We start from the raw sequence: 20,854 nt of genomic DNA, 5'->3' as shown, positions 1-20,854 counted from the left end.
ATTCTGTTTAAGAGAGAAAATGTGGGAGGCTTGAAATACTCAAATGGGATTTGGCTGTATGATTAGAAGCTGCAAGTTCAAAGAAGACCAGCCAGTTCCGGTGCACTGAAACGGGACTCTGTGGAGAAAGACGAAGAGACTAGGTATTTTTAAAATGAGCTGAAGTGGTGGAAAATTGTGGGATGGATAAAGCCTTTGTACAGTATGGGGAGGAAGAGAAAAGTAAATCTGTGACTTAGAGCTGGATGAGATGTACAGCAGCACTTTTAATCTCTCCTTTAGAAATACCTGTTTTCAGATTAGTGTATAAACAAGGTGACACTTGGCCATGTGCTTGAAGCACTACCATGTTTTTTTAGGAGGAGGATGCTAGTGCTTGGTAACAGTGTGGGCTTTGGAAAAAAGAAAAAACAACCAAAAACCAATAAAAAAGACACAGATCACTTTTTTTTTTTCCTATAGATAAGGCCATTTTTGCCGCCTTAAGGTATAAGTGAGACTTTCATCTGGAAAGCTGTTTAAGAATCTTGAGGGGACAGTTATCAGTTACCACTTCAAAGGATCATCTAGATTCACAAGAAACAACATTAATCTTTGCTTTACCTAGTATGTGTCTTTAGCTCATGTCTTCAGTTTTCCTCTTAATTTTCTTTGTAAATTGGTAAGTTATTTTTCTTAGAAATAGAGGAAATTGTTTGAGTGTTATCTTCTTTAAAATTCTATAATTTCTGTATTTCTTACTAAAAACATCTCTCCTTCATGATTTTTAAACAAACAGGTCATTTTAGTTGATTAGTGAGTTAACTCACTAGTTGAAAAACTAGGTACGGTAGACCAGTAAGATCTCAGTTGAAAGTACAAAGTGTTTTTTAATGCTTTGCTTCAGACAAATAAGAAAGGCAAATTCCTGTTCTTTATACAATTTAGGCCTCCCCTCCCGCCCCTCCTTTGAAATCTTACTGTGTACTCATTTTCCCAGTATGTTGGATCACCCTCTGTTGTCCTTGTTGAGCTCTTAGCCAAAAGATAAAATATTCCTGGGAGATAACAATGCATTTGAGAGTGACTTGAGTCATGTAAAATCCACAGTTTTCTGTGAAAGTATTGGCAGTCTTGTAGTATCAGGCGTTGAAGGCAAAATGGGAGAGTATTTTTGTTCCTGTGGTAACCATGAATTGGATTATTTTAGTTTCACAGAGGAGTTTTGTTAAGTTGTCTCTCATAAGAAGTTGAAACAGACTGAGCAGATGAAGAACAATATAATTTATTTGAATTTCATAGCTATGTTTTGCTGAAAAAGAAAAATAGCTTCTGTGGAATACATCCATATTTTAAATCTTCTTGTGTTCTGACTTGGAGGGTTATGTAGATTTCACTCTGTGGAAAATGAGATGAAATGGAGGAAGGATAAAAATAACTGAACCTTTCTAAAATTCCCAAGCTAAGTCAGCAATTAAGTTGTCTTAAAATCACTGTGGCAAGGAGTAGCATGTAACAGCAGGTCTGAAGTGAGTCCATAAAATATGATCCAAATTTTCATCAAAGCTTTTTAGATATATGCATACTCTCCTGCTGTCGTTTCAATACTTGCAGTTGGTTGGTTGCATTAGGAAAGGCGCTGCATGGTTCTAAAACAACTACATTGTTTTGGAATCATTCTTTCTTAGTTACAAAGAATGAGCATGTCCAGCAGAAGTTTTGCTAGACATTCTGCTGTATGGCCTTTTCTGTAAAGCTTCCTGTTCCTCTCAGTAGTGTGGCTGGTATAAAGGAGATGATATTACCACATGGTATTAAACTTGCTCTGAGCAAGTGGAGAGTGTTTAAAAGGCTGAGGTTAATTTTTTTTCAGTTGTATTAATACTAGCAGTCTAGTAATTGCTGTCAGCCTTTAAGCTGCATTAATGGTAGAAAAAGAGTAATAGTTGTGAGGAGGTAGTAAAGCAAACAAAATATAACAGTGGAAGTTTGAGAAGAATTTAAAAAAAAGTTGTATGGTAATAATTGCAAAGGGGAAAACTACCAACTTGGATGAAAAACTACTTCAGGTTGCACTGCTGGTTGTCATTCAACATGAAGCAAGTTATTGGTTTGTTTGTCTAAATGGGAAATTTAAAATAGAAAAAAAGCTGTTGATTTAGATTGGGGAAATGTGTGCTAACTAAACAAAAGTAGAAAACTTGATAGTTGTATTGTTTATTTGTTTTTACTTCTAGAGTGGTGAGTCCAGGATGATCTCTCATTTTCATTATACTACATGGCCAGACTTTGGAGTTCCTGAATCCCCAGCTTCATTCCTGAACTTCCTGTTTAAAGTCAGAGAGTCCGGTTCACTAAGTCCTGAACATGGACCTGCAGTAGTTCACTGCAGTGCGGGGATAGGACGTTCTGGCACGTTTTCATTAGTAGACACTTGTCTTGTTCTGGTAAGTGGTCATTTTCTCCGTCACCCCTTTCCTTCTCCTCCTTCTCCTCACACCCTGTGTCCCTTCCCAATATGGGCTTTTGGGTCAGAAGGCTTTAAAAGCATTTAAGTTAATGACATGCCAGTGAAAACTTTTAATAAATTAAGATGTTATACTCTTTCTTTTTTTTTTTTTTTTTTTTCTTCACACACACACCCCCCCCCCCCCCTTCACATACTTTGATGGTTTAAAAACACAGCCCTTGAAATACGTTTACAAATTCGTCTTGAAGTGCATTACACATTTTCAAAGCTTTCTGGAAAGTAAATAGTAAGCATTCTTTTCCTTTTATATGAGATGTGCTTAGAAAGTGTTGAGATTTTTAGTATAAGCTTAAAGTTAGGCTTGGGTATATATATTAAGACAACTGAATACGTAAGTAGTTTTCTCTAAAAATGGAGTATCTTGCAGGTCTGACAGGCCTCTTTTTCTAAGGTGGCAGAAGATTAGTATGTGAACTAGGATGAGAACTCAGACATGTCCCTGGATCTCCTGCAGTGTATAATGGAGGATGAGATGCACAATTTCCCTAGATGTGCAGCTCTGTGGGAGGTGGGACTTGGTAGCCAGTTGCAGTACCACATGAACGAGCAGATTTTTTGCTTACTCGGGGAACTGCATCATCTGTAGTTGGTGGTGACTTGGGTGAACTGTAGTGTTAAAATTTAAAATCTTGTTGGATTTTGAAGTTCAGACATGGGCTTTTTCTCTTTGGCTGTGCTTGGTAATAGTGAGAAGTACAGTGCAGGGTTAGTTGAAACATTTCATTTAAATTGTAAGACAGTTGTCATCTTGTTTAGTTAGGTCCTCTCAACTTATTTTTAATTTTTTCTTCAGTTCTTTTTCTTCTGCATTTTGAAAAGTGTGGGTGTATATTTTGATGCAAGTGTACTTTAGCATTAGACAAATTAAAGTGAACACTGCATGTGTAGATAACGTGGTTAAAAATGGCCTTGTGGCTGCAGTGTGGGGATGTGTGTTCATTGCTTGGCTTACAGATTCTGCTTTAAATAAGGGGATTTCTGCCATGTTCAGTCATTCCAAATTGCCGTTCCGTTCAGGAGCAGCAGGAAATACTGATTTATGGTTCTGATTCTTACAGTCCTATTTCAAAGTACAAATATATGCCTGAATAAAATCAAGCAGATCTAAACTCGATTTTAAAACTTGATGTTAGGGTACTGTTCTGTTTGGTTAATACATGATCATTGGTTTGTTCATAATAAGCTTTCCTTAGCTTATTTGCTATTTCCTGTAAAAACAATTTAGAAATAATTTGAGAAGTTAATTTTGTATATAACTAATAGAAATGTAATATGAAGAAATTGATTTTTAGATAAAAAATTATGACTTGATTTTTACTTGTAATTATTTTTTATGTTATCTCTATCAATAGCAATGACACTTTTGATGTAACTTTCTTTACAGATGGAAAAAAAAGACCCATTTTCTGTAGATATTAAGAAGGTATTGCTAGATATGAGAAAATATCGAATGGGACTTATTCAGACCCCTGATCAACTAAGATTTTCATATATGGCTGTAATAGAAGGAGCAAAATTTATAATGGGAGATTCAACTATACAGGTAAATGTTTAGCTCTGTGTATTTAAACATAAACAGTAGACTGATAAGAGTAGTTAAAAAGGGGCTCCGAGCTACTCTGAAACATGTAACTTTGTGGGGTTTAAATAATTTGCCTTTTTCAGTCGATGCCTAGAAGGTATTAGAGGGTATCTGATCAGCACCTTCTATCAGCTGAACTTCTAATCCTATGTATTTGTCCTCTTTTAGATAAAACATAAAAATAATTTGTCTGTACAAATGTTTAAAACAAGGGGTTAAATCACTGTTTTCGGTACTGAAAAGCAAAAGTAATGCCCAGCATCAGTTTGAAAAGGTAGCAATGATCTTTTTAGGATTTCTTGATCTTAGCTATATATTTTCCTGACAATGAAGTTGCCTCATGCTACAGATCACATTTATTAGTAAAGTTGCCTTTTTTTTCTTCATATCCTTTAAAATTTGTGTTACAGTTAGTAGAATCTAGCCAAATATAAGGTGTTTTTGGGGCAAACAAATTACCAAATCTCACTTTTTGATCAGTGTGGCTTGCAGATGTAAGAGTAGCTGCAGCTATTTTAAATGGCTGGGGCTAGGTGCAAGGGGAGGACTGGGAGGAGAGGCTGTGAAACACACTTAATTCTTCTTTCATATGCTAGGGCTTTTTTATTTTGTTGTTTTCTTAAAATCATGAATGAAGCAGATAAGCTAAAACACATTTCCTTTCTTCGAAAGTTCTGGTAGTTGTTCAGTTCTTCTCTTTCACAAATGTTTCTTGACTAGCTATGTAAATAAATAATTTTGCACAACTACTAATGAACACCTAGGTAGTGTGCTGCTACTCTGACACCTGTGCTGTATGCCTAGAAGACTGTATGATTTGTCCTAACACTAACAGCAATTTAGCCTCTTTATTTTCTGGAAGCTGTTTCTGGTGGTATGAAGGTGTTCTCTAATAATTTTTCTGCTTTCTTTTTTAAAAAGTCATGCTCCAGGCTCTGAGCAGCTCTGGTTCTCACATTCGCCCATCTAGAACACCCATCACAGAATTTCTTGTTTCTGGATACAAGGGAGTATTGTCAGCTCAGAGTACTGCTTGTCAAGTTCAAGTGTGTTATTTCTTCATACTAAGCGGATGCTTAAGAAGACTCACTTTTCATTTGCGCTTTTTTCTTTCTTTTGTTATGATTGTTCAGATGATCTTTCTTAAACCAGTGTTTTCTGTAGTGCAGGCAGCTGTCCTAGTGCTTTTTTCCTTGGGCCACAGTGTCATGTGCAGAAAATCAACTGGCAATACTTCAGCAGGAGTATTTCTCCCTTCAGAGTCAGCTAGCTCTTTTTTTAGCAGTGATGGGATTTCTAGCTGTGGCTGAAAGATGGGTCATACAGTTGCCTAGGCTGCCCTGAACCCTGCAGAGGTGTGTGGTTGGCGTGGCGCTGTGTGGTGCTGTAGCTGAAACAATTGCTTGCTTCCTTGTTGTACTGCAGCGCTGCACTATTTTAAGTGGGTGAGGTGGTACAAGATTGAAGTTTTCACTGCTGTAAAATTACCTCATAATAAAGGTAATTTTGCTTCAACAGCATAGTAGAATAACTTGCCATCATTCTCAGAATAATCTGTTGAAATGAGTGGTCTCCAGTAAACAAATCTGTGGCTTTGAAAGGACAAAGAAAGCTGAATTCCTTAGATCCATAGATCTGTTTTGCAGATAGAGAGCAAGAATATTAGTCTTGTACCAAAACTTGGGAATCCAAAAACTGTGGCTGACATTCACCTGATTCTGTCAACTGAACATCTTAACATGCATTTCTGTTATCTCCGTTCGTTCCAAAAGGTGATACAGGCTCTATGTCTTAGCTTGCCTACACAGGCATTTTGGTTATAATTTTAAGGACTGTTGCATTTCTCAAATCAAACTTCACTTCTTTGTTTCTTCCAGATACAGTTTCACAAGACACAGTTAGTACTTCAGGTCCTGAGATATCCTCCTTGCCTGTCCTGCTCCAAGTTGTACATTATTTTATCAGTCCTGCCATTCATGTACTCTTGCCATGGATTGTTTAAACTTAAAATTACCAGTCATTTGAACTATTGTTATGACATGTTTAGAATTCTTGGTGGGAAATTCCTTCTCTTTGACAAGAGTAGTAAAATTGTCTCAGATTTCAGTTCTTCCTGAGTGGTTTTCATGCCAGGTGTATTTAGTACAGCCAGTACAGTATTTAGCCAGCAAGTCTCTTATGGACGCAACCGTGTCTTCCAGAGCCCTTTTTCCATGACAGTGAGAGGGAGCTGCAAAGTGGTTTTCCATTTTTTAGTGGCTCTTTCTCTTTTGGGTTTTTTGTTTAAGACAAAACAATGAAAATACCTGATAGTGAAGTATCTTGTATGTGAAGACTCCCTTTGTGAATTTCTGATCAATACTGGAAGCTCCTCTGCAGTGGAGTGGGTTCATTGTTAAAGCTCATTCTGCCAGCAGTTCATTTATAAGTAATTGGGTTTTTTTGACATCACTCTCTGAGTCTGATATTTAGTTTAGACCAGTAGTCTTTGAATTCATTCCACAGATGAGAATCTAACACTCATTTTGTGAAGTCAATTTTCAGTTCATCTTTCTTATCGTAGATGTTTAAAAGTAACTGATGTTTTTCCCCCAGGGTATTCTATATCTTTATAGACTGGCTGATGTGTGTGAGAAAAGAACTGATTGTGCTTTAGGAGTGATTCTTCTGCTTCCTGTTACCTTTGTAGGGGTTTTTTTGCATGAAATTTTGTTGCAAGAAATCCTGCAGACTGTTCATCATTAGGATGGAGATCTAGCAAACCAGTTTTACTTCTGATCTTCTTTTATGTTTTTTTACTTCCATCTCATTTCAGATTACTTCTTACAGCAAGATGAATATCGGTTTTATGATGCAGTAGGTCTCTGGGCTGATGGGTAACTGTCCTAATGGTGAACAGTCTGAAGGATTTCAGCACTAGGTGAAGTAGCAGGCCGCAACTTCGGCGTAAATAACCCTAGATTTTTTTTCATTGGCATTGAAAATTTTTCCAGTTCTCTTTTTTTAAAGGCAGTTCTTGCACACAAGGTCCTGCTGTGTTTTGGAGCCATGAAAGGTAACAGTACAGTGTGGGCATGTAGAGAGTAGAGGAGGGAGACAGAAAGTGAAAGACTATGCAAAACAGGTTGCTTCCTCATTGTGGAGCTACTGTGGACAGTACAAACCCCAAAGTTGGTGGCCTCAGACCTTCATGGTAGCATCGTGTATGGAAGTACAGAAAGGGATCATTGTTGGAGAAGGTGCATCTTCATCTAACCTTACTACTTCATCTAGTTTTTGTTGGGTTTGGGGTTTTTTTTGTTCTTGATCTGGTAGTTCCTTTAATCTACTTTTGTGACTCCTCTGTTAGAAGACACCTTGGGCCCAGGGCCTTCAGTGTTAGGGGAATATTTGAAATACGTTCTCCTTGTTCACAGAAACGGTGGAAGGAGCTCTCTAAGGAGGACCAAGCGCCGAGTTCTGAGCAGTCTCCTCCACACCCAACTAAAATAACCACAGAGAAGTACAATGGGAACAGCATAAGCCTGGAGAACAAAGATCAAATGGAGAAAATAAATACTGACCTGTCCACTAAAGTTCAGGATATCGCAGATGGAAACATCGAAAGGTAGGCAAGATGAAGAAACCATTCAGGAGGCAGGTACTCTCTTGAAAGGCTGAATTACTGTATGCTTTTCTTAGGAAAAGAAAAATTCAAGATCTTCCTTCAGTAGAGGGAAAGGGCAGGTGGTATTTGACTGTCTTAATTATTTAAAAAATACAACTGCAGTAATTCCTTGTGATAAAGTTGTTTGATTGTTTAAAGTGTCAAGAAAAGAAAAACAAATGTCTCTGAGGCAGCCAAATCTCACACTTGAAAGCATTTTCCTACAGACTGTGAACTCTACTGTGCAGTGTGAATTAGATCCTAAAAGTGCCTAAGATAATTTGATACTGATTTTTAAATACAGTGCTAACTTCTCCTCAGAAAAATATGATACCTCAGAAACACAACGTTCTTGTCGCCACTTTCTGTATGGTGATTGAAATTTTGTCGTTGAAGCCGTATGTTACCCTCTACTTCTGTTAAATCTGCTACTCTGAATATATTTCTGTGGTTTAGCTGTGTCACGTGAATTTGCCTTTCTCTGTCAAGTTTCTCTGCCTCTTGAGTTCCTAATGCCTCCGCTGTGAGCTGCTGTGTTGGGAATGGCCATTGGAATTGCTTGAGGCGCTGTGTCACTTGGGCCTGCCCACATGGAGGTGGCCAAACACGGACCCTTGGCCAGAGACCCAGGAACCGGGCTGGGTTGTGCTGAGCCGTGCAGCGCACAGGAGGCGGCAGTGCCTGGCCCAAAGGGCTGCAGATGAGAAGCAGCAGTTTGATGCAGATAGACCGGAATTCTGAAATAACAGATGGCTTACTGAATGCCCTGATGGGCAGTTTTTGTGTCAGTTACGTGAATTACAAGGCAGCTGTGATAGCATAACAACGCACCACTGATTTTTAGCCCGTGTCCTTCATCAAGATTTGGCTTACAGCCTGAGTACTGTTAAACCTGCATGCAGACATGAGTAGGTTAGGATCCATACATTAGTGAGGCTAGTGTGAACTCTGCAATGGAGGCACACGCTTAAGTAGTATGAACATTTGCACAAAGTACGTGACGTTGCACGTAGAAGCAGCCTCCATGCAAAAAAATCTCAGCCACCAAATGAGGCACTGACAGGTTGAAAGACTAAGCCCAGATAATTAAGCTAATTCTGTTTCTTCTTGAACACGTAGGTCAAGCACCACTTAGATCTTTACGTAAGTCATTTACTTCATGGGGCTTCACTGACCTGAAACTGTCCGCATCAAGGTTGTTAAAACAGGATAAAGATTGCTTGGTTTAGGTTTTATATACTACTGCTGTAAGCTACTGTTGGATTAACTAACTACCGAGGGAGTGTGTTGGGAAGAGGTTTGTTTTTAATGGTTTAATAGCCTTTTTTCCTCTTCTACAATTTAAGGTTTACTTTCTTTTTTCTTTAAGTACCGTCCGAAAACGACTGCGAGAGGATAGGAAAGCTAACACAGCGCAGAAGCTGCAGCAGATGAAGCAGAAGCTAAATGAGACTGAAAGAAAAAGAAAAAGGTGGTTATATTGGAAACCTATTCTCACTAAGATTGGGTTTGGTACGCTGATATTAGTTGGTGCTTATTCTTGCTGGAAAATGTATTTTCAAGAACATTCCTTGTAAGTAAACAGTAAGCCTGGCTGCTCCAGCAGCTAGTTTTGCTGCGGTTAAATGACTAGGGGTATGACTTTAAGCAGTAAATTCCTTACACCTGGAATGGGTACAGACCATTACGTAAAATAGGGAAGTGATGTAAACTTGATCACACGTCAACGTCTCAGGACTTTCCACTGCAGGTACTTACAAAAATGAACTGCTGCCCCCAACAAAATTGATGTTTTTTGTTTATATGAGCAGGTACAAACTTGCTGCAATTGTTTATACACTTTTTAAAATGGTGTTCTACCAGATCTTAAGCAAACCCTGGAACCACAGAGGTTTAGCTACTGAAGGCTGTCTGGATTTAAATTTTCATGCCTGACATAAGCAATAAACAGTGTTGTATTATTTACATTATTAATGCAAAGAAGTTATCCTTAACTGTGTGTAATGTGTAATGTACTAGTGACATGAACATAAACATTTTATATTCTTATGACCTAGGATAAATATATTTTATAATGGCATATTTAATCTTTTTGTAGTTCACTGTACTTTTAAAAGCTCAGTTTGTACAAATTTCTGACCAAAAAGAATTTGATTTTGAAACAAAATGTAATTATAATTTGTGCATGAAAATAATAGTGCAACCATTCCCCATATTTTGACTCTCCAATTTATGATATGAGCAGCTAGGGGTCTGACGAAGCACTTAACAATTTCTACTCTGTTAATTTGCATTCCTTATTTATTTTTTTATAGTTTTCATTATTTAAGTGAGGCTTAGAAATTTGATATTTTTTTTAAGGCTTTTGAGAATTTAGCCCCCGGTGAAAAGCATACTGTTAAGTTGGTTAATGTATTCAGACTTCAGCTACTGTTTGGAGGCCAGCATTGTTAAAGTTCTGACATTCCATTAAATGTAAAACATAATGTTTTGTGTGTCTATAGATTTTAATTGCTAGAAAGAGTAAAACTAATTCATCAGTAGTAGGTGTAGAAAGCACATCAAAGGAAACTATAGTTGGACTTCCAAGGGTGGTTTTGATGGAAAACAGATGTTGGTAGTGTTCTCCCGTACCCAGTATGTTCAGCTGTATCAGCCCCTTCTGTAACTTCACAAAGTCTAGAACTGCTTTTCAGGTTCCCCAGCACTGATTAGAGGCATGACAGTAAAGCACTTGACGACTTAAAATTTTGGGAGTATCTGTGCTACAGTCACTTCAAAATTGTTGAGTGCTCCCTTCCCGTTCGTTGGGCTGTGACACCTTCTGAACAGTAATTGAACACAAATCACTTTCTGTCCTTTAAATTCTCTTTGAACGCAAGATTGTATATGGCTGTGTGTAGCTTGCTGTCATTCAAGGTGAGACCTAATAATTTGTAGCATTGTACTGCACTTTGAAACCTGGATTTTATTTATTCAAGCGCGTTGGCCTTGTGGGGCAACTTTAGAGAAGTTGTGTTTTCTGCCTCCGTTTTCCTAGCTTGGTTATTTTCTCTTGGGTATTTTGAGGGGTTTCTTCTTCCCCCCTCTTTTCTTTTTTTATTTTCTTTTTTTCTTTCTCCTTCTGTAAAGAGCTTCTTGGATTTACTGCTGAAAAATACTGAAAGAGCTAGATAATTACTTTGCTTCTTATCCAAAGGAATTGACTTGAAAAGTTTCCAATAAGTTCAAGCTTAGTAGTAACGTACCAGGCATGGGGCCCAAATAGTGTGATGTTTACTACGCAAAGCTAAGCTGAGTTTACTCTTTGAAACTCTCATTTTGCAATAGCTAATACTGTTTTGGACTACACTGTTTATATAGGAAACAACTGTTTAAGGGTCCAGATAAGGAGAACAAGTGTACTTTCATACGGTTCCGAATTTGGGAAATTGTGCGTCAGTAAAGCAAGACAGTTTGTTCTGTGGCATTACTGAGCAACTGTGCAGCTCCAGTAGCAGAATGACTTACTGACTGCTCTGACAGTATAGACAGGCACTTAACATATTTTAAGACATTTCAGAATTTTTACAACTACAGTGACTATTTTGGTCAACAAGAGACTTGGCAAAAGATTTTTTTTTTTCTTTAATTTGAGAAGACAGGTTTTCCAGAGCAGCTATAACTGATAGTAGGTGTAAATGTATGTGCCTTATAAAAGATATTTTGGTTATGGAAAACACATGGAATGTAATAAATGCTTTTGTAACAAAAATATTCCAGATTTTATTCTAAATACTTGAAAGCAGCAAGGGAAAATGCACAGGCAAAACCTGTAGTGACATCACAGTCATTTATTGCCTTTCTGCTGGCATGAGAGGGGGTTTCCTGGGCCACCAGTATCCTGCAGGCACTGAGCTCTCACTGTGGCTTGTCAAGTTGTTGCTTGAATTTTTTTTCCTGATTCCATCTTCTAAATTCTGGCTTTTTTTTTGTTTTCTTGATCCTGAGCAGGCCTTCCTCCTTTCTGGGTGGGGCAGGGCCGGAGGGGGCCATCTTATATCACCTCACACTGTTACTGTCTTTATATGCAATAAAGCAGGACTTGCACATTCAACAATTGATCTATAAACGTGTATTTGGTTCCATGATTGTAGGTATCTTGAGAGTCTTAACTGTTAAAAGTTAAGGACCGTGAACCGATAAGAGTCTTGGACAAAACTATTTTGTATGGTGAATTGTTCATGACAGTATGAGAGCTGGAAGGGAAATAAAACATTAGACCTTTTAGTACATTCCAGAAGATAATTTGGATACAACTCTTGTCTCTGGTCCATCAGCAGTCCTTGAAAAGCCAAAATCTGGGGGAGGCTTGTTCTTTTTACTGCGAGCTGAGCCCTTGTCATACTCCGTTGTTCTGTGGGATTTAAACTTGCAGCAGTTTTGCACAACTTTGATGTTAAATAGGAACAGATACAGACCAAAATGAAGAACTGATCCCAGTTCCTCTATTGCAGGAAATGCTTCAGAGTAAAAATGAAGGGCGTGCCTTCTGGCCCCTTTCCTGCCTTCCCCCACCCCAGTTTCTGGCAGGCTGCTGGCTGGTCCTGTGCTACTTCTAAAATGCTGTTGCACGTGGTGCGACGTTACTGCATTGGGTTTTCCCCTCTGTTCTGGAAGTACGTCAGGCAGAATACTTGACACATAGCGGGCTGCTTTGCATTTGATGAAATGATGTTTGACTCTCAGATGAACACTTGTCTACGAGTGATGCATATTTTTATTAAAAAAAAAAAAATTAGCAAACATTCGGACCCTTATGGCAAGGGGGTTGTAAATTTGGAATGAATCTCTTAGGTTTTCTGGTTTTGTTCTTGGTGCAGGGACAGTCCACTTAGAGTGATGGTACATCTGTATTTTCCTTGAAATGTATTAAGTAAAATAATTCAGTGTGAAATAGCAATTAAAAAAAAATAATTATGGAAGTAAGATGTTGCAAGTGAAACAGCTTATTCTGTTGAACCTTGAGTAAAATGGTTTACCGACATCAGTTTATATATGCCACTGAAAAGGGAAGAGGTGTAAATGTGTATGCATGTATGTGTGATTGGATTGTGCAGGTAATTACAAAGCCTGGCTAGCTTTAAAGTTCAGTGAATGTTAACCAAATCAATTAGTTTGCTGCTTGGCATTATAGTTAAACCTGAAACACTTGAGGACTGCACAATTAACGATGACAGAAGAGGAAGTCTTCTGCATGGCCCAAGTGGCCTAAGTCAGAGGACGAAACGTGCAAAGCTGACGTAACACACAGTAGTCTTCCTGGGCTTTTTTGTTTTCCCCAAAAGTTTTAGGTCAGTCTTTCATTTTTATGTACGAAAAATAAATGTGTTCAAAATTGTATCTCTGTCTGAGTCTTTATTTAAATTGGAAGGATAAATACGTGGAAGAAATTATCTTAATGTCTCTCAACTTAGCAAAGCTGCTGCTTTATGAATCAGCGTAGCGCTTGCAGAACTTAGAAGCATTTTACTTGTACTAGATTGTATATTTGGTGCTGTAAAGACCAAGGTTTTTTTCTGTGTTCCTCGGAGTAGAGCCTTACTTTCCCTAAGAACAAAGTGTCCAGTGTTGGGATGTCTTCCTCACTAGAAGAAACCTTTGCCTGGAAACTTGATTTCCATGCGCTGTGCCAGGATTGGCCTACAAAGCCATGAGAAGCCATGTTAGTGTTTCGAGGTGCAGCCTTCTGTAGTCCCACTAAGGCCCCAGAAGACTTCTGCAGTGCTTGTGCTTAAGTGAGTGCTTTGCTGGACCGAGACCTATACTTGAAGCTCTCCAGCAAGCGTGTGCCTTGTACCGTAATATGGAAGTTCTGAAATTCTGAAAATCAACAGCTTTCCAGGAGTGCTCGCTACAGGCAAGCAATAGTCAGTAGTTGCTCCAGGGAATGCATGAGAAGCTGTCTGGTGTTCATAGGCCGTTGCAAACCCACTGTGTTCTTACTACTATTTTTTTTTCTTTTTTTTTTTTTTTTTTTTCCCCCGTACTGTGTACTGAATCGGTGACTTTCTTTTGCGTTGTATGTCGCAGGCCGAGACTGACTGACACCTAAGCCTTCGAGACTTGTGAATGTTCTGCAGCTATAAACTGCAAATTATTGACATGCAAAGCAAGACATGAACCCCTCTTCGGGAACAAACAGTGAGGTCTGTTAAGTACCAAGAAGACCTCAGTTATCTGTTTACAGCGTAAACTGCGCCGAGGGGATGAAGACCACCAGCAGCGTGCTACTTTGCAAAACAAAATAATTTGCTGTCTTGTGTTTTTATAATGCCTGTATTAATGTAGAAAGATGTAAAAGAAATAAATTAGGAAATATTTTGTTTTGTACTGCCATTCTTACTGTATTTTTATACTTCTTGGCAGCATTAAATATTTTTTTAAATGGACGGTATGCTGTTGTGTGCACATTATGTTAGGGAGAAACTGTTAAGAGCTTGTTTTGCAGAAAGAGAAATGTTTTGCCTTAAGGTTTCCTGTTACCCTGTCTTAACTGGAAAATGGCAAAATGGTTAGAATGTGCTTTATGCAAATATTTTCATTAATGCAAAGTATTGTAGTTTGAGCTAGGAGGAACTCTTGCACATTTCTTTCGTGATACACCACTAGGAATATTATTTTATTAATCTGACCAGTTGGTTTGTTAATCCTTCTTATGCTATAAATACCACAAAACGTTCGGAGTAGTTCTGTGAAGGGAGAGTGTTTTGTTGGTGATGCTGTGAAGGGTGGAAAGATGGGGAAAGCTGACCTCTGCCTACCCAGGTTCGTGTATCACTGAAGGGAGCCGAGGGCCAGGCACATAATCAATGGTGTCTTTAATTAAATGGGGTTTGGATTGTGCCATCACTGTGGTGTATGTGTGATACGTTACTTCACACCGCCTGTCAGCGTGCTGCTGGGCTCGGTCTGGGTTTCCAGCTCTGTACCTGCTGTAACAGGAGCCGATCTAAATTCTGCATTTGCTGGCCATCTCTGAGGGGTTCAGATAAACAGTAATTCACCAAAAAAAAATCTTTAATATGACTGTCTAAACCAGCATGTGGTGGGGTTTTATATGTAATTTGTACTTTGCATATTTTTGTAACGGGTTTTTGTACGAATAATGGTTACTGACAGTAAAGCGTGGAAGAGGGGGGAGACTAGGCCAATAGGGCTTTTTTTTTGCTAAAATAAGCAGCAGCCTGAACTGAAAGCAGCTACGTTGCGCTGTGTTTAACTTGAAGGTGAAGCTGAATCAGGGGAGTCCTTAACGCCATTACTTGAGCTGAAGATATGCTTGACACCGTCTTGAAGTAGTCTAAATCACCAGAGTGGTTTGTTGAGGTATTTCAGCTTCTTCAGAAGATTAATATTGTTCCTAGCCTATGTTGGAGGAGAAAACATGACAACTTGATTCAGCTTTCATTTTCAGGTGCAGCTGTGAGACAAGAGTGTTTATAATGAGAGACTGAGGTCTGCCAAAACCACTGCAATAAACCCTGTTGTTGAATACATGTTTATACCACTTGATACATCTTTGGATATGGCTTTCAGCCAGTCATGCCTTCTACCTTCAGCTGTGATTTATGTTTTTGTTATTTTTGTCCTCTGTGAATTGTAATCAAGCATAAGGTGTATGACTCCTGGGAACATGCATGTGCTTCATCATTTTACCAGCTGCTATCACAGATAAATACCAAATACGCAACTGATTTGCTTTATCTTGTGGGGCCTTGTACTTTGGCCCTTGTCGCACAGTAGCCTCTTCTAAAATCACAATGCTGATGGCTTTTGGTTTCTAAAGGGCTTGTATCTACTGAGCTGCCGGACTATTTGATGTCAGGCTGCCTAGATGAATAGGCAAAGGAGGTAAAGGTACAGTAGTTCTGAAAACGGAGCTTTGTCAGGTTTTCTTGAGGGCTCCCCTGTGACAGCAGAAGGCTTGGCTTACTGGCTCAGGGAATTCCGACGTGCGTTTGTTATTTCTACGCCGGACCACGATTCTTGACTATTACTGGGAAGATGTATTTTAAACGGTGAGGGGAGAGGCTACTTTCTGAGAGAAAAAGGACAACTGGGTGTCTAATTGCAGCCTTAAAGAAATGGGACTAGAAGAATGATGGACTTGCAGAATTTCAAACGGAAAAGCTGTAAATCACTGGCTTCTGTGGTTTGGGGTTTTTCCATCTTCAAGAAAACTGTTGCAGAGGGTACTTGATTTTGGTTTTACTAGCCATCATAAGAGGGCAAAACCACTGCACTGTTCAGGATTTTGGTGTGCAAAGGGCGGTGGCAAAGGTGGGTGCAGCAGTTGGATTCATGTGTCCTGGGGCAGCTGGAGAAGCTGGGAGCGGCTTGCACCGGTCTCTTGGGGCCACAGAGAGCGAGGACAGCTGCCGCCGCCTGGGGAGCTGCCTCCTTGTCCCAGTAAGGACCGATATGTCTGGAAGAGTGAAAATCAGTACCTTTTCCACAGGGAACAGTGAAAGCCTTGAGGGTTTGCTCTTTTAGGAAGCACTCAACAGTACCGAGTGCTCCCCTTTTTCCTTCTCCTTGAGGTTCTACTCATCAGTGCCTCTTGAGGTACTTGGCATCTATGGCTCACTTAAGAAAAACATGGTGAGGCAAATGACTGCACCTTCATTGCTTTTGTCCGGGCCTTCCATGCCTCCATAATTCATTTGAAAGAAGGGTAAGGAAGCTGGTGAAGGGTCTGAACCACAAATCTTACAAGGAGCAGCTGAGGGAGCCTGGGCTTATTTCATCTGGAGAGGAAGAGACTCAGGGGGCGACCTTACTGCTCTCTACAACTACCTGAAAGTTGGTAGGCAGGTGGGGGTAGGTCTCTTCTCCCAGATAATATGTGACAGAACAAGAGGAAAACCAAGGGAGGATACTGGCTGGTTGGATAACAGGAAGACATTCTTCACTGAAAGGGTGGCCAAGCCTTGGACCAGGCTGCCCAGGGAGGTGGTGGAATCGCCGTCCCTGGAGGTGTTTAAAAAAACCCATAGCTGCAGTGCTTAGGGACATGTTTAGTGATGGACTTGGCTGTCCTGGGTTAACAGTTTGACTTGATCTTAAAGGTCTTTTCCGACCTTTAACATTCTATTTGTCCTCTTGCTATATATTGTATACACCCTGTAGTAACTTAAGAGCTACAAGGAATCCTTTAGTGCTTAACAACACTCAACGCTGTCTTTTTTCCTCCTCTACTCCACTGCATGTCTTACTGGTCACAAGTATGAAAGTATAAGGGGATTATCATCCTCAGCAAGTCTTTGAAGCCAGCCATTCTAGTTGACACCTACTTTAATAGAGATTAAAAGTTCAGAAGCAACATACTGGAACACAGGTAGCTAAATATGCATACCCAACAGGTAGGGAGTTAGGGGTGGCGCGGAAGAGGGAAGGGAAAAAAACAAAGCCCAAGAAAGTTTTCACCTGTCCAGCATGGAGCCCATCTTCCGCCTCGCTCACACCAGTGCCTGACTCTGGTACTTGGAGAGAGCTCCTACAGTGCCGGACAACAGCTGCCCCAGCAAAAGCATCGCCGTTGCCTCAGGTGGCTGCACGGTGGGCAATTACAGACCAGTTAGTGTCTGCGAAGAAGCTTCTGTCCCACAGCAGTTGGCCTGTGCCTCCCACCATGAGCGCTGGAGTAAAGGGAAAAGCAAACGCGCTCATTTCTCCCTTTTGCCTCACAGCAGTTTATGCACTCATCTCAGTTTCAAATACAGCTAGTTTTTCTAACTTGTTTTAGGTGTATCAGACTTGCCTTGTGTTACGCACAGCCTTTGTGTTCCCTAACTGCATCGGCATGTTGACTCACCAGCTTATTAGTCTGGATGCCTGTGGAAATTCCTAAAACCACATTTTGGTTAATTCTCACTTTCCAACCCCGGAACTGCACCATCTCACATCCATGATTTGCCATCACCTTCTAGTAGTTTCTTCACCGTTGTCTCCCTCTCTGTTACGGCGTTTGAACTCACTGCTGTTGAAGCATCTTACCGTTTCCTGAGTTTGGAACAGTACAGGCTTCTCTCCCCCTTGACTCAGGTACCTGAGTATACCTTGCCCAGACTCCTTTCCCTGTCCTTCTCTGTTAGCAGCACAAACTGCATCAGCATTGACGCAAAGGGGGGCCCAAAAGGGATTGCCACCACTTCTGAAAGCTCATTGCTGCTTCCCATAGTTTTCTTGTACTTACCATTCTGCTGTGTTAAGCTTCTGATTAAAAAAAATAAGCTGTAGCTTTTCTTTTCTTGCTTATAGTACTTGATGAACAGCCTCAGTCTATTTTTATGTCTTTATAACATGTTTCTACCTTACCACTTGCTCTATTAATCAGTTCTTAAAGTCCAAGAAACTCTTTGCAATTGTGCCGTTTTGAAAATGTCTCCCAATTGTGGCAAAGACAATGCTTGAAAGCAGCAATCTGGCCTCTGTGGTGAGGGTTTCAGGTTAAGAGCTTAATAGTTGTAGTTGCAACATCAGAAGATACCACAATTCAGATGCTGACTTCTACTTTTTAAATAATGAGCAGTACGGTAGGGAATCTTAACCACTTTTTGTGCCATAAGGCTTACTATTTTTCACAATATGGTAAAAAAATAGTTTGTTGTCTGTCTGGAATGGTCAAGGCTTCATCTTTACTATCACTAAGTAGCTTATAAGCCAAGAATTAGAGCAGACTTTTCTGCAGTATAGTGATCCACTGTGTACTGCTCCTTTCTGATTGGAAGAGCGAGCTATGGAATCATTTTTACAACCATCAATCTCTGACAACAGTAAGCTGAGGTATCTTGCTGGTTAAAACTACCAGTCCAACAACCACAGGTAACATTGTCATACATGCAAGCTCCTAGCTGGAGGACAGAGTAGTTTAACTCTTGTTCTGAGGATCTGTGCATTCATGGAAAAACTCTACAGCAGAACAGTGTAACACTGAAACTAGACAAACGCAGGAGAGGAGAAAGCTGATGCAATTCTGAGCAAGGAGTTCATCATAACTTAAGAGAGTGTGGAGAATTTTAGAAGAGCTCCGAGTGATAGAATTGTAAAAAAAAATCAGCCTTTAACTGCTTGCAAATAGTAGATTTCATGCCTCCTACTTCTTGTTAGTAGCTGAAAAGAGATGCCAGCAGTGGAGAACTGCTCATGACTAGTATGGCTATACAGGTCAGTCACTCCAATCAATAAAAACAGAGAATAAGACCAACAAATCTTAATTTTGTGTTTTCCATTGCCTGCCTTTCTTGCAAAATTATTGCAAGATTTAGACGAAAAGGTTAAGAAGTATATCTTAAGGGAAAGGGGGCAGGAAAGCCATCCTAGCTACTGCTAGTTAACTATATGACAGGGCTTTTAGGTTAAAATACATTCAAGTGCTACTTTGTTTTCTTAGGGGTCTTGGCATTATCTTAGAAACAGCTTACCTGCTGCCTTCACGCGTGCTGTATTCTTCGAGCACACAAACGGATTTTCCTCAGGTGTATAACTACTGAAGGAACAGCATGTAGTAGGGCAACATCTTCTCTGAAGCCATGATTTTATTCTGAGTCCCTGTTAACCTCCAACAGCAGGGTGTTGCCACCTGCCCGCCGTTCCTTTCGACACACAAACCCTATGGGACTACCAGCATACCTGTATTTAGAAACACTCACAAAGCGTTAAAGAATCTTGGTTGGCTTGCACTCCGAATTGCATCGTTTTATTTGCAAACAGTTAAAAGAATTGAATTTTTAAGATGTGTTTTTAAAGAGTCATGATCTTTGTTTAAAAAAACCAAACAAACCCAAGATGTTTGTAACATAAGTACTGATTTAGTCAAAACAACAGTAAAAAAAATTGCTAAGCCTAAGCTATTTGCAAGAATATTTTCATAAGAAATTGCACCTTTATCTGTAATCAGTAAAAGGACAGAAAAAACAACTCTCATGCCTCAGAAAAGTTCTGAATGCTTCTTTGCTGTGGCCTGGTGATCAAACACTCCCTTGCTGTTGCTTCAGAATCCTGGTTTTTCCTCCTCTACCTTTCTATCAAAGCTTCTTATTCCAAGCCATACTAATTCTGATTGAAATTTAATCTATTACAATGCAACACACATACTCCCCAACTTGTTTGCAATACTAAGCATCGTTGAGAACCCCAGGTTGCAGATGGCAGAGGTATTAAATGAGTTTAGAGCAGCATGGCTGAAGTTCACAGGTGCTAGAATAACAACACTTGTGAAGAGACCTAAACGAAGCAGTTAATTTGATCCAAAGGAACTAAGTACTTAAATGGAACCAGCTAAATCAACTTACACAATCACCTTTTTTTTTTTAAAAAAAAAACAAAACACAACAAAAGCACAACAAAAAAAAGCCCTAAGAAACTTAAAAGCTAGTGCCTGTTGATAATTCCTTTTTTACTTCACACCGACATCCTGTGACAGTTCAAAAAGCCTCACGAAGCATCGCCAGTGCATATGTAACTGTTTCCAAAGAGCTATACTTACTGCATAAGCAATACACAAGCTGTGGCTGAAGAGCTGGCTCTGATAGGTGCTGTTCAGTACCTTGCAAATTCATGTAATAAAATCAGGGCTGCTTCTTCACAGTCATTACAGTCATAATTATTTGAGCCCTGCAAAAATGCAGGAACATTGCCATGCTTGTCTAGTAGAAGGACCTATGCTAAGGTAACGCAGGGGTAGGCATTCGTCCCCTTCTTTCTGAAAAACAGTTTTCATCTCAAGGAGAACTTCAGGAAGGTACAGCTGATTTAAGCAGCCACCTCCATCACGTTGCTCAGTGATTCCAACAGAACTCCACAAGTTAAAATATTTTGCCCTCTTTAAAAGCTACCATTCCATGTAGCAGCTGTCAGTTCAAAGTATTATTCCTACCCGTATCCATCCACTCATCTGAAATAACAGAGTTCATGTTCTGAGTATGTTTAAACTGCTTGGCCATTCTTCCTTGACCTATTCTCTAGCCCACCAGCAAAGCCCCTACTCAAACCAGACATGCTCATCAGATGGTGCAGGGTCAGTGCACCAAAGGGAGAACAGTTATCTCCTACAGCTTCGTTCCAAGGTCAGCTG

At 39.8% G+C, this 20,854-nt stretch overlaps 1 protein-coding gene across 2 annotated transcripts in view; it reads left to right on the top strand.

The window, feature by feature from the left end:
* PTPN2 (protein tyrosine phosphatase non-receptor type 2) overlaps positions 1-14,168 on the top strand; it is a 32,531-nt gene extending 18,363 nt beyond the window's left edge. The window contains exons 6-10 of one of the 2 annotated variants that reach the window (XM_055704983.1): positions 2,217-2,426; positions 3,894-4,052; positions 7,508-7,698; positions 9,107-9,208; positions 13,810-14,168. In XM_055704983.1, the coding sequence (XP_055560958.1) occupies positions 2,217-2,426; positions 3,894-4,052; positions 7,508-7,698; positions 9,107-9,208; positions 13,810-13,831 (684 nt within the window). In that variant the 3' untranslated portion in view covers positions 13,832-14,168. Of the gene's footprint in view, positions 1-2,216; positions 2,427-3,893; positions 4,053-7,507; positions 7,699-9,106; positions 13,120-13,809 lie in introns of those variants that run through there. The other variant, XM_055704982.1, reaches the window with a different exon arrangement.
* Positions 14,169-20,854: the final 6,686 nt, after the last annotated feature.

The sequence above is a fragment of the Falco cherrug genome, chromosome 3, assembly GCF_023634085.1.
Source record: "Falco cherrug isolate bFalChe1 chromosome 3, bFalChe1.pri, whole genome shotgun sequence".
Lineage (NCBI taxonomy): Eukaryota > Metazoa > Chordata > Aves > Falconiformes > Falconidae > Falco > Falco cherrug.
The sequence above is the reverse complement of the archived record's forward strand: the minus strand, read 5'-3'. Positions and strand labels throughout refer to the sequence as shown.